The 14,748-nt window shown below is 37.5% G+C and overlaps 1 protein-coding gene across 4 annotated transcripts in view; it reads right to left on the reverse strand.

Annotated features, from left to right (window-relative positions):
- The window catches only part of LOC100026263 (acyl-coenzyme A synthetase ACSM5, mitochondrial), a 71,960-nt gene that overhangs the window by 9,827 nt on the left and 47,385 nt on the right, over positions 1-14,748 (reverse strand). For all 4 annotated transcript variants that reach the window (XM_007498189.3, XM_007498188.3, XM_056806562.1 and 1 more), the window contains 3 exons: positions 4,200-4,279; positions 2,608-2,731; positions 1,990-2,070 (listed from right to left, as the gene is read on the reverse strand). In XM_007498189.3, the coding sequence (XP_007498251.2) occupies positions 1,990-2,070; positions 2,608-2,731; positions 4,200-4,279 (285 nt within the window). The remainder of the gene's footprint in view (positions 1-1,989; positions 2,071-2,607; positions 2,732-4,199; positions 4,280-14,748) is intronic.

The raw sequence follows: 14,748 nt of genomic DNA on the forward strand, positions 1-14,748 counted from the left end.
GGGTTAAATGACTTGCCCAGGATCACAAGGTATTTGAGTCTAGACTTGAACTCAGGAAGATGTCTTTCTGACTGTGCCACCTATCTAGACATGTGAAGTCATCTAGGATAACTCAAACAAGAATTACTCATACAAAATACCCAACAATTGGGCATTTAGTTTTTGTATAAAGAGTTCCAGAGGTGGTCCAGTCTTTCTCTTAGGTAACTTCCATTTTTTATTTGGATAGTTATAATTCCTTAAAAACAAACTTAAAGTTGTTGGAGAGGCATAAAGAGAGAAAGGTTTTGAAGGACAAGACACTATGCAAGCGACTAAGCTGGGGACATGTTTTATCAATCAAGACGAAGATTCTAAAATGGAATGTTCCCAGGAGGAGTGGCAGTTGAACTGATGAGGGGGAGGGGCTGAAAGTGTCACTCTCTCTCTCTGGCAGTTGAGGCTGGTAGTTGAGGCTGGCTGATGACCCTGATTGTGCTGGCTTGTTTTGGGGGGCTTTCTGATCAAGGGGAGACCCCTGCTCTCTCTGAGATTTTGACTGACCAAGAGTTGAGATTTTTCTGTCCACAGAGAGAAGAGAAGAAGGAGAAACCTGGCTGAAAGACCCTGGTGGGGCTGATTTGGTTTTGGGGTTCTCTGGCTTTGGACAGCTGAAGTTGACAAGAAGGAGAAACTTGGCTTTTGAGTTGGTTGTCTCTCTCTGAGAGTTTAAGCTGGCCAGGAGAAACTGAGAGATATTTCATGGTGTTGTAAAATAAGAAAGATCTTAGCTGTTGTTCTCCATTTATCTAACTATTCCTCTTCTCACCTTTGTTATTGGACAATTTCCATAATCTTCTCAAATTCCCCTTATAGATTAGGGAAATTCTCATCCCACTTTCCTCAGTTTCCCCATCCTGTTATCCCAATAAACCCCTACTTGAAAAAGGAAAAGAAAAGAAGACCTTATAGTTCACTTAGGGGGGAGGGAAGAAGCCAAAGGCTTCAAGAAGTATTGGGAGGTGGGGGAGGCAAGGGAGGAGAGGGTTGGAAAAGGGAGGGAGTGAAAGGAAGAGGAGGTTAGAAAGATATACTGATCCATCAGTCATCAATAGGGATCAGCAGGCAAAACCCAGAATAAAGCCCAGAGCAGTCCTCTGTGTACCAGCATCCCTGTGTGCCAGTATCCCCGTGTAGCAGCATTCCCCTGTACTAGCAGTGTCTCTCATCTATCCCCATTGTAACTAGGAGATCCTCAGGGTGGTTCTCCTCTAGCAGCTCATTGCAACAAGAAACAGTTTCCCCCAGTTTACATATTCTATTTCAAGCATTAATAGTTTCCCGGAGTTTCCCCTCAGTTTACATAGTCTATTTCAAGTGCCAAAGCATTCAGTCATTGCAACAAGTAATAATATCATTCACAGATTCACATCAGTTTACCACTTCTATTTCAAAGTTGACTCTAAAACATCCTCTCATAACTCTATGTTTTGTCCTCTGGACCCAGTCAGAAATCTCTTCCATGTTATAGTCTTTAAAATACGTATAGACAGAAGTGATCTCTCCCCCTTAAGTCTTCTCTCTCTCTATTAAACACCCCTTCAATAAATTCACATGACCGTGAGCCCCTTCACCCTCTTGACTTCTTTAATGGTCTACAGTTTATCATTTTTTTTCCTTCAGAACAATACTTTAGATGTGATCTGGCCAAGGTATATTTCAAGATAATCATTTCCCTATTTCTCAACATGTCTGTCTTTATATATATATGATATATATATATGATATATATATATATATGGCCCAATATTTCAATACTTACTAAATCTACATTTTACATTTTGGCTCAAAGACATAAAGCTATAGTCATGGAGTTAGTAAATGTGAGGATCAGCACTTAGATATTTTTGATACTCAAGTCTGGAGTGCTTTTTGTGCTGTGGTCTCAGACGTGTTCATCCAATTCTTTCTCAAACTAACCTCTATCTCATTGGGTCAGGAGTTTCTTACCTGGACATCATAAGGTGGAAAAGCTTTTCCCATGGAACCTGGCTTGATTTTCTTGCCTATTTGATTGCCGCAGATCAAAGTCTGGAGAGAAATTAGGTAAGATCATTTGCCAACATTCTGTGGTTCTGTTATTGTTGGATATTGTTGGTAACACTGATATTTTTGGATATGCTTAACACCTAAAGTAAAGTATGTCTCTTCCTCTCCTCTGGAAGCACCCCACCTCCCTTTTTAATGATACTAGATTTAGAATATGGAAAGCAGTGGAGTTAAAGATGGTACCAGTTTCTAGTCTAGGTATCTGAGTGAATAGTGGCATTGCTAACAGAAATAGAATAGCTAAAGGGGTGAAGGTTAGGTTTAGGGTTAGTCTTATGTGGATATACATTATTCTGAAGATAAAATATGTTTTACTGATGAAATTTTAGGGATTATTTAAGAGATGGAAGAAGTATTGGGGGGACAAGAGACCTTACTATAAGACCCAGACTGATTCAATCCATCAGTGCTCAGAGAGGTCTAGGGAAAGTACTAGGATCCAGAAATGTTTGTTCAAGATCTGAGAGGTCCATGGAGGACAATCCTCATTCGAGGTTCAAGGATTCAGCAGCAACTTACAGTTTCAGACTGGCCATAGCCTTCATATAAATCCACACCTGTCTGACTCTTCCATTTTGTTCTTACATCGGGATTAAGGCTCTCTCCTCCTGCTACACAGTGTCGCAGGCTCTTGAATTTGTACCTTTGTTGAGGAGGAAGAGAAGGTGGCTCTAGTTAGGGACTTAGCCAGGATGCATTTTCCATGGTCATGGACACTGGGCTTCTTCCCATACCTCAAATGATGTAACCCCTTTAGATCCCTATCTGCTGCTCTTTGGGTGCTCTTAATTCTCTATTTTATAAGCTGAAGACTTTGGTGCCTAAGGAATAGGTCAAGACAATTGCAACTTATAGAAATAAATGGTTTTATGAATAATACAAAATTAGCAAATAATACTTTTAAAATTTCTGTTTGTCTTTGGAACTAGAGTCACAGAGTTAGGAAGGAATTCCAGGGCCATTTAATTCAATATTTTTCTGGCCAAGAAAGTCTTCTACAGTTTATTAATTTGAGACTAGGACAAATCACTTGTGGGACTTTACTTTCCTTACCTATAAAAAGAGGGGGTTGGACTAAATATTCCCCAAGTCCGTTCTAACTCAACTTCTAAGATCCTTTCACTGATATTTTACACGTTTTCTGTCTTTGATCTTCAACAAGTTGGATAACTTCTCCTCAGTGATATTGGGGGGAAAGACCCTTCCACATTTTGGACAGCCCTAATACATTGCCAGTGGTCTTTAAGTCAAAACAAACATGTAAAGATATGATTTACACATAAGATTAATGAAGGAGAGATGATTTGCTTCACAGAAGACTTAGCCACAGGGATCCTTTAAATAGCATATTCCCCTAATAAGTCTAAAAAACAAGAGGTAATTAACACAATATTTTGCATGAATTCCACTGGAAGACTACTTGTGTATAGTTTTATGTAGTGAGAATCAAAGTGACCATTTCAATTTCTCTTTCCCTCAGCATTCTGTGAGCAAATAATTACTGGAAGAATAGAATTCTTTAAGGATTATCAAAGATTCACCAATGATGTTGTCCTTCAGAGAGGCAATCCTTATAAGAAGTAATTCCAAAGAGCCAATTCAGAATTTACCAGATGTTTGGGGGAAATGGTGGGTAAGGAAAGGGAAGAGGGACCCTATGAAAAATTGAGATTAGGAATATCATGAGGCCTAAAAAGTCTCCATTCCCCACAGGTTAATTCCAGAAACCAAAGAGGAGGTACACTCTATGTGACCACCTGGAGAAGCAAAGACTTGTTTGAGAGGGCTCATCTTTAATATAACCAAATAACACTCTTTGGCTAACACTTGACTAATGTTTTGTGCAATCACTGGCTGTGACTGAGTTGCAGATCTCTCTGGTCAAAACCATATAGCTCATATGAATGTTAATCAAACTCCCAACTTTACTCTCTTTAGCACCATCCTCAGACTAAAGAAATGCTTTCAGATCTTTGAGCCACTAAATAATGGACACGGTGCAGGTCAGTCCTCTAAAGGAACTGATGGTCCTATCTTTAGTTTTGTATGATCCATTTTTTGTGTGTGTGTGGAGTATGTGTACAAGAAAATATGAAATGGAAAAGAAGTACCTGCTCAGATCCTGCTGTACAATCATCTGGAACATGGTTGGAACACAACAAAAAACAGTAATTGGCATTTGGCAGAGTGTCTGAATGAGAAGGAAATATTGAAAGATCATTAAACCTTGGGTCCAAAGAGAAAGAAAATTATCATCTGCCAGGATGCCAGAGGCTGGATATAGATAAGGACCCTTTTCCTATATCCAGCCTGTTCTGACTCTTCTGTAAAAATGGTTTCTAAGTTGCTAACCAAGGAATGATGTGGTTGGCTTTTGTTTTTATTTCTTACCCTTTAAAATATTTTATTTTCCTAATTATACATAATAACAATTTTCCACATAAGTTTTCTGAGGTTATAAGATATAATTGTCTCCCTCCATTCCCTCCCCTCCAAGAGATGGTAAGTAATTTGATAGGATTATATGTTTATTAATCATGCAATACATTTCCATATTGTGCATTGTTATAAGATAATATATAAAACCAAAACTCCAAAATAAAAACACAAATAAGCTAAAGTAGAAAATAGCATGCTTTGATTTGTATCTGACTCAAATAGTTCTTTCTCTGGAGGTGGATAGCATTCTGTGTCATCAGTCCTTAGGAATTGTCCTGGATCATTGTATTGCTGAGAGTAGTTAAGTCTTTCACAGTTGATCATCATATAATATTGCAGATATTGTGTACAATGTTCTCCTGATTCTGCTTATTTCACTCTGCAACAGTTCATGCAGGTGTTTCTAGCTTTTTTTCTGAAATCATCCTGCTCATCATTTCTTAATGCACAATAATATACCGCCATCATAATTTAGAACAATCTATTTAGCCACTCCCCAATTGATGGACATCCCCTCAAGTTGCAACTCTTTCCCACTACAAAAAGGGCTGCTATAAATATTTTTGTACAACTAAGCCTTTTTTTCTCCTTTTTTACGATCTCTTTGTGATATAGACCTAGTAATAGTCTTGATCAAAGTTCTTGATCAAAGGACATCCACAGTTTTATAGCCCTTTGGGCATAGTTCCAAATTGTCCTCCAGAATGGTTGGATCAATTTGCAACTTCACCAACAAATACATTAGTGTCACAATTTTACCACATCCCCTCCAACATCTATCACTTCCTTTTACAGTTTATTGACAAGTCTGATAGGTGTGAGGTGGTACCTCAGAATTGTTTAAACTTGCATTTCTTTAATCAAGAGTGATTTAGAATATTTTTAAATGATTATTGATAGTTTTGATTTCTTCATTTGGAAACTGCTTGTTTATATCCATTGACCAATTGTGTATTGGGGAATGGCTTGTATGCTTATAAATTTGATTTAATTCTCTATATATTTGAAAAATGAGACTGTTTTCCCAGAAATTTTTGTAAAATTTTCTCTAGTTCATTTCCCTTCTAATCTTGTTCACATTGGTTTTGTTTTGTTTTTTTAGTTTAATGTAGTCAAAATTATTCATTAGTCTATTTGTTCTTTGGTCATAAATTCTTCCCTTCTCCATAGATATGGCAGGTGAACTAGTTTATGTTCCCTTAATTTGTTTATGGTATTACCCTTTATGTCTAAATTATATACCATTTTTTACTTTATCTTGATATAGAGTGTGAGATATTTGTCTGTACCTAATTTCTGCCATACTGTTTTCCAGTTTTCCTAACATTTTTTTGTCAGTGAGTTCTAAGCCCTAAAGCTGAGATCTTTGGGTTTTCTCACCCTATTTGAAGAGACAGACTAAAAAGAGTAGAAATCATAAGAATAGGAAGGAGAAGATGTAGTAGCCAAAGGACCTGAGAATCCACAGGCTAGATACTTTAATCTTAAATAATTGAGAAATGTCAGTTGTGGTTCTGACTATTGCAGATAAATAATGATTGTTCTTTGCTGGAAACTCTTTTACTGGGGAGGTCTAATAAGAGAACCCTTGTCTAGAATACATGATACCTGTATTCTGGTTCTACTTGTCTCTAGCTTTCTGTTTAAACTTGGGGTAGCTAACTAGGTGGTGCAGTAGTTAGAACACTGGGTTTAGAGTCAGGAAGATCCATCTTTATGAGTTCAATTATGGTCTCAGAAACTTACTAGCTAGGTGATTCTAGGCAATCATTTAAACCTGTTTGCCTCAGTTCCTCATCTGTAAAATGAGCTGGAGAAGGAAATGGAAAAACCATTTCAGTATCTTTGTCAAGAAAATCCCAAATGGGGTGAAGGCGGAGTCAAGATGGTGACCTAGAAGCAGCAGAAGTTCAATACTCTGAATACCCTTCCTTACCGATCAGAAACTAAATGCTTCTAGGGGACTGAAAATCAAACCTAACAACAAAACAGAGTCAAGGAACCCTCCTGCTGGACTCAATTCAAAAGGTACATCCCCCAAAAAGCCAGAATCTGAGAACACTTGGGTTTAAGGGGCAGAAGGAAGGTCCTAGGACCCCTCCACCCACCTAGAGCTCTAAGCCTCCAGTGGCAGTAGGAACCTTTGGGCAGGCAAAGGTGCTGGTCTGGAGGGTGTACTTTACAGGCAGGGCTGTGCCAGGCTCAGAGCATTGAACACAGGCAGCAGGGAAAAGACTAAAGAGGGAGTATAGAGCAGGTAGCCTGGTGAGAGCGCGGGGGAGACCCTCCATATTGCTCCAGCCTTCCAGGAGGTTTTGGCTTCAGAGCACATCCAGCCCAACCCAGCTGAACTTAATTCCATCAAAAGACTTCAGATGTCAAGGAAGCCCAAGCTCCAACACCCCTCCCCCATAGACTGCTGGAATTTAATCCAATCAAAAGCCTCCAGAGGACAGGGAAGCTCAAATTCCAACACCCATCCCCCACAGACTGCACAGAGAGATCTCCTGACAAAGTTCCAAGAGGGGAGACTGACAGAAATCCCCCAAACCAAAAAAAAATGAGAGGAGCAAGAGCAAAGACAAATATGGGGAGCAAAGAAAGGGTAAATATGAGCAAACAACAGAAAAAGAAGAAAGAAATTACAATTGACAGCTTCTGTACAGGCAATGAATTAAGAGCCAACAGAACAGAGGAGGAGGCAAGCAATAAAACAGAAATCCCAGCGAATTGGATACAGGCCTTGGAAGACCTCAAAATGCAATTCAAAACACAATTAAGAGAGGCTGAAGACAATTGGGAAAAGAAATTAAAAACTAAGATAAGTCATTTGGAAACAGAAAGGAGTGTCTTGAAAGCCAAAATAAACCAGCTTGAAAATGCGGCAAAGGAGATGAAAGAGGAGGCAAAGAAGATGAAAGATGAGGCAAGGGAGATGAGAGTTGAGGAAAAGAGAATGAAAGATGACCTCCAAAAAAATCAGACCAGACAGAGAAGCATGACCAAAAAGCCAGGGATGAAATCCAGTCTTTAAGAACCAGAATACAACAGCTAGAATTAAGTGACCTCACAAGGCAGCAGGACACTATAAAACAAAACCAAAAGAATGAAGAAAATATGAAGCATCTCATTCACAAAACAGAGGATTTAGAAAATCATTTGAGGAGAGACAATTTAAGAATCATTGGTCTACCAGAAGACCATGACAAAAGAAAAAGCCTGGACACAATACTACAGGAAATTATTCAAAAAACCACCCCAATATTCTAGAACAAGAGGGAAAAGTGGAGATTGAAAGAATCCATAGATCCTAATCCCCAACTGACAACATCCAGGAATGTTATAGCCAAATCCAAGAACTACCAGACCAAAGAAAAGATATTACAAGCTGGCAAGAAGTCATTCAGATACCATGGAACCACAGCGAGGATAACACAGGATCTGGCTGCAATCCCACTGAAGGACTGAAGGGCATGGAATATGATATTCCGGAAAGCACGGGAACTAGATCTACAACCACCAGCAAAACTGACTATATTCTTACAGGGGAAAGTATGGTCATTCAACAAAATAGAAGAATTCCAAGAATTTGTAAAGAAAAGACCAGACCTGAACAGAAAATTTGATGCCCAAGCACAGAACTCAAGAGAATCATCAAAAGGTAATTTAAAAAGAGGGAAAAAAGAAAAACAAAACAAAACAAAAAAATTTTTTTAGAGACTCAATAAGTTAAAAACTTATGTATCCCTATAAGAAAAGAGGTCATTGGTAACTCTTAAAAATTGTTATCATCACCTGGGTAGATAGAAGAATGACACTTAGAGGGAACAGTGACAAACTCTATAGGATGAAAGGACAAGACATAAATAGTTATATAGATATGTGTATGCATAAATGCATATACATGTATATATATATATATACACACACACACAACTAGAGCTAAAAAAGAGGTTACTACTATAAGAAATGGGAAAAGAAACAAATGGGGGTAAATTTATATGTCCCAAAGAAGCTCATGGAGGGAGGGATGAGAACATCAATACACTGGAAGGGTAAAGAGGTTGGAGATAGGAAATACTCAACTCTTACATGCACTGAAATTGACCCAAAGAGAGTAGAACAATCCAATCCATTGGGGCAGAGAATATTTTTGCTCCCTATAGGGTAGTAGAAGGGTAACAAATGGACTGGTGGGGAGGGAAGCAGTACAAGGGAGAGTGAGGGTGGGGGGGTAGTTTTAGAAAGACTACAGGGAAAATAAAGGGGGAATAAGAAGGAAGGGAGGTAGAAAGGGAAGTAAAATAAGGGTGGGAACTAGGGGGACTGATTAAAAACAAACATTGGTGTAGAAGGAAATAGTGAAAGAAAAAAAGGCAGGACCAGGAGTAGAAATAAAAATACTGGAAAATACACAGCTAGTAATCATAACTCTGAATGTGAATGGAATGAACTCACCCATAAAACACAAGTGAATAGCAGAGTGGATTATAATCCAAAACCCTACCATATGCTGCCTACAAGAAACACACATGAGGAAGGTAGATATGCATAGGGTGAAAGTAAGAGGGTGGAGCCAAATGTATTGGGCATCAACTGATAAGAAGACAGGAGTCAAAATCATGATATCTGACAAAGCCAAAGTAAAAATCAATCTAATTAAAAGAGATATGGAAGGTAATTACATCCTGATAAAAGGTAGTATAGACAATGAGGAAATATCAGTACTCAACATGTATGCACCAAATGGCACAGCATCCAAATTTCTAAAGGAGAAACTAGTGGAGCTCAAAGATGAAATAGATAGAAAAACTATACTAATGGGAGACCTAAACCTTCCTCTATCTGTACTACATAAATCAAACCAAAAAATAAATAAGAAAGAGGTAAGAGAAGTGAATGAAATCTCAGAAAAATTAGAGTTAGTAGATATGTGGAGAAAAATAAATAGGGACAAAAAGGAATCCACCTTCTTTTCAGGAGCACATGGTACATTCATAAAAACTGACCATGTATTAGGGCATAAAAACATTGCAAACAAGTGTAAAAGAACAGAAATAATGAATGCAACCTTCTCAGATCACAATGCAATGAAAATAATAATTAGTAAAGTTACATGGAGAGGTAAATAAAAAAATTAATTGGAAATTAAACAATACGATTCTCCAAAACCTGTTAGTTAAAGAACAAATCATAAAAACAATTAATAACTTCATTGAAGAAAATGACAATGATGAGACATCCTTTCAAAACCTATGGGATGCAACCAAAGCAGTACTCAGGGAGAAATTTATATCCTTGAGTTCATATAGTAACAAATTAAGGAGGGCAGAGGACAATAAATTGGGCATGTAAATTAAAAAACTAGAAAGTGAAAAAATTAAAAATCCTCAAATTAAAACCAAATTAGAGATCCTAAAACTCAAAGGAGAAATTAATAAAATTGAAAGTCAAAGAACTATTTATTTAATAAATAACACTAGAAGCTGGTATTTTGAAAAACAAATAAAATAGACAAAATATTCGTCAGTCTAATTAAAAAAAGGAAAGAAGAAAACCAAATTGACAGTATCCAAGATGAAAAGGGAGACCTCACCTCTAATGAACAGGAAATTAAGGCAACCATTAAAAACTATTATGCCCAATTACATGGCAATAAATAGGGCAATCTAGGTGATATGGATGAATACTTACAAAAATACAAATTGTCTAGACTAACAGAGGAAGAAATAGATTACCTAAACAACCACATATCAGAAAAAGAAATTGAAGAAGCCATCAAAGAAGTCCCTAAGAAAAAATCCCCAGGTTCAGATGGATTCAAAAATGAATTCTATCAAACATTCAAAGAACAACTAATCTCAATATTATACAAACTATTTGACAGAAAAAGCCAAGAAGGGGTTCTATCAAATTCTTTTTATGACACAAACATGGTACTGATCCCAAAGCCAGGCAGGTTAAAAACAGAGAAAGAAAACTTTAGACCAATCTCCCTAATGAATATAGAAGCAAAAATCTTAAATAGGGTACTAGCAAAAAGACTCCAGCAAGTCATTACAAGGGTTATTCACTATGACCAGGTAGAATTCATACCAGGAATGCAAGGATGGTTCAATATTAGGAAAATCATCCACATAATTGACCATATTAACAAGCAAACCAACAAAAATCACACGATTATCTCAATAGATGCAGAAAAGCCTTTGATAATAAAACACTCATTCCTATTGAAAACACTAGAAAGTATAGGAATAGAAGGGCCTTTCCTAAAAATAATAAACAGTATATATCTAAAACCATCAGCAAACATCATCTGCAATGGGGATAAACTAGAAGCCTTCCCAATAAGATAAGGAGTGCAAAAAGGATGCCCATGATCACTTCTATTATTTAACATTGTGCTAGAAACACTAGCAGTAACAATTAGAGAAGAAAAAGAAATTGAAGGTATTAAAATTGGCACTGAGGAGACCAAGCTATCACTCTTTGCAGATGATATGATGGTCTACTTAAAGAGTCCTAGAGAATCGGCCAAAAAGCTATTCAAAATAATCAACAAATTTAGCAAAGTTGCAGGATACAAAATAAACCCACATAAGTCATCGGTATTTCTATACATCTCCAACCCATTTCAGCAGCAAGAATTAGAAAGATAAATTCTATTTAAAATCACCCTAGACAAAATAAAATACTTAGGAATCTATCTGCCGAGATAAACACAGGAACTATATGAACACAACTACAAAACACTCTCCACACAATTAAAACTAGATATAAACAATTGGGAAAACATTGATTGCTCATGGGTGGGATGAGCTAACATAATAAAAATGAACATCCTACCCAAACTTATTTATCTATTTAGTGCCATACCCATTGAACTTCCAAAAAAATTTCTTTACTGAATTAGAAAAAGCCATAACAAAGTTCATTTGGAAGAACAAAGATCAAGGATATCCAGGGAAATCATGAAAAAAAAAATGCAAAGGAAGGAAGACTTGCAGTCCCAGATCTGAAAGTATGCTATAAAGCAGTGGTCATCAAAACAATTTGGTACTGGCTAAGAGACAGAAAGGAGGATCAGTGGAATAGAGATGGGATAAATGACCTCAGCAAGAGCAATGAGCCCAAAGATCCTAGTTTTGGGGACCAAAACCCACTGCAGGGAAAATTGGAAGACAGTATGGGAGAGATTAGGTTTGGATCAGCATCTCACACCCTACACCAAGATAAACTCAGAATGGGTGAATGACCTGAATATAAAGAAGGAAACTGTAAGCAAATCTGGTGAACACAGAATAGTATACTTGTCAAATCTTTGGGAAAGGAAAGACTTTAAAACCAAGCAAGAGCTAGAAAAAAATCACAAAATGTAAAATCAATAATTTTGATTACATCAAATTAAAAAGTTTTTGTACAAACAACGCTAATAAATCCAAAATTACTTGGGAAGCAACAAATTGGGAAATAATCATTACAAAAACCTCTGACAAAGGTTTTACTCAAATTTATAAAGAGCTAAACCAATTGTACAAAAAGTCAAGCCATTCTCCAATTGATAAATGGGCAAGGGACATGAATAGGCAATTTTCAGATAAAGAAATCAAAACTATTAATAAGCACATGAAAAGTGCTCTAAATCTCTAGTAATCAGAGAATTGCAAATCAAAACAACTCTGAGGTATCACCTCACACCTAGCAGATTGGCTAACATGACAGCAATGGAAAGTAATGAATGCTGGAGGGGATGTGGCAAAGTAGGGGCATTAATTCATTGCTGGTGGAGTTGTGAACTGATCCAGCCATTCTGGAGGGCAATTTGGAACTATGCCCAAAGGGCGATAAAAGAATGTCTACCCTTTGTTCCAGCCATAGCACTGCTGGGTCTGTACCCCAAAGAGATAATGGACAAAAAGACTTGTACAAAAATATTCATAGCTGCGCTCTTTGTGGTGGCCAAAAATTGGAAAATGAGGGGATGCCCATCAATTGGGGAATGGCTGAACAAATTGTGGTATATGTTGGTGATGGAATACTATTCTGCTAAAAGGAATAATAAAGTGGAGGAATTCCATGGAGACTGGAACGACCTCCAGGAAGTGATGCAGAGCGAGAGGAGCAGAACCAGGAGAACATTGTACACAGAGACAAACACACTGTGGTATAATTGAACGTAATGGACTTCTCGATTAGTGGCAGTGTAATGTCCCTGAACAATCTGCAGGGATCTAGGAGAAAAAGCACTATCCATAAGCAGAGGACAAACTGAGGGAGTAGAAACACCGAGGAAAAGCAACTGCCTGACTACAGTGGCTGAGGGGACATGACAGAGGAGAGACTCTAAACGAACACTCTAATGCAAATATTAACAACATGGCAATGGGTTCGAATCAAGAACACATGTGATACCCAGTGGAATCACGCGTCGGCTACGGGGGGTGGGAGGGAGGAAAAGAAAATGATCTTTGTCTTTAATGAATAATGCATGGAAATGATCAAATAAAATACTATAAAATTAAAAAAAAAGAAAAAAATTTATAAAGAGCTAAACCAATTGTACAAAAAGTCAAGCCATTCTCCAATTGGTAAATGGGCAAGGGACATGAATAGGCAATTTTCAGATAAAGAAATCAAAACTATTATTAAGCACATGAAAAAGTGCTCTAAATCTCTAATAATCAGAGAATTGCAAATCAAAACAACTCTGAGGTATCACCTCACACCTAGCAGATTGGCTAACATGACAGCAATGGAAAGTAATGAATGCTGGAGGGGATGTGGCAAAGTTGGAACATTAATGCATTGCTGGTGGAGTTGTGAATTGATCCAACCATTCTGGAGGGCAATTTGGAACTATGCCCAAAGGGCACTAAAAGACTGTCTGCCCTTTGATCCAGCCATAGCACTGCTGGGTTTGTACCCCAAAGAGATAATAAGGAAAAAGACATGTACAAAAATATTCATAGCTGCTCTCTTTGTGGTAGCAAAATATTGGAAAATGAGGGGCTGCCCTTCAATTGGTGAAATGGCTGAACAAATTGTGGTATATGTTGGTGATGGAATACTATTGTTCTCAAAGGAATAATAAAGTGGAGGAATTCCATGGGGACTGGAATGACCTCCAGGAAGTGATGCAGAGTGAAAGGAGCAGAACCAGGAGAACACTGTACACAGAGACTGATACACTGTGGTACAATTGAGTGTAATGGACTTCTCCATTGGTGACAATGCAGTGACCCTGAACAACTTGGAGGAATCTATGAGAAAAACCACTATCCACATTTAGAGGAAACACTGAGGGAATAAAAACACCGAAGAAAATCAACTGCTTGAATACGTGGATCGAGGGGATACGGTTGGGGATGTAGACTCTAAATGAATATCCTAGTGTAAACAACAACATGGAAATAGGTCCTGATCAAGGACACATCTAATATAATACCCAATGAAATTGCCCATCGGCTGCAGGAAGGGTGGGTGGAGGGGAGGGAGGGAAATAATATGATTCTTGTAACCAAGGAATAATGTTCTAAATTGACTAAATAAACTAATCCAAATGGAAAAAAATAGAAAACCCCAAATGGGGTCACAAAGAGTCCAACATGACTGAAAACAACTGAACAATTTGTAAAGTCTTGACAAGACATTTCTACCTTCTTAAGTTTTAGTTTTAGGTACTTTCCAGTAAGTTTTAGACTCAGGATCATTTTTTTTTTCCTAAATGACTTTTAGGTCTGATGTTGCTTGACATATTTTTGTTTTTGAGATATTTTTTTAGTTATGGGTGACTCTGCATGACCCCATTTGAGTTTTTCTTGGCAAAGATACTAAAATGGTTCGCCATTTCCTTCAGGTCACTTTTTTGGTAATTTTACAGCTAATTTCAACATACTTTTCAGTTGAGGAAATCCAGGCAGACAGGATTAAGTGACTTGCCCACAGTCACACAGATCATCTGAACATCGACTGAGATAATATAGGTCAAATGCCTTGTAATAATGAAACCTTCTAATACTGTGACCCATTATGAATAATCAATTACTGAAGTCGTATTCTGATGCCTCACTATAGTGTCAGGGTGACGATTCCTTCTCAAAAATACCAGCAAAAAACAAACTCCAAAAGGTCCTAGTCAGTTGTAAAGGCTTAAAAAGCAGAACAAAGATTTATGAATGAGTATGTGAGTGAAGTATTAAGTGCTTATTATGGAATAAGCCC

Source organism: Monodelphis domestica, chromosome 7 (assembly GCF_027887165.1).
Source record: "Monodelphis domestica isolate mMonDom1 chromosome 7, mMonDom1.pri, whole genome shotgun sequence".
NCBI classification, from domain to species: Eukaryota; Metazoa; Chordata; class Mammalia; order Didelphimorphia; family Didelphidae; genus Monodelphis; species Monodelphis domestica.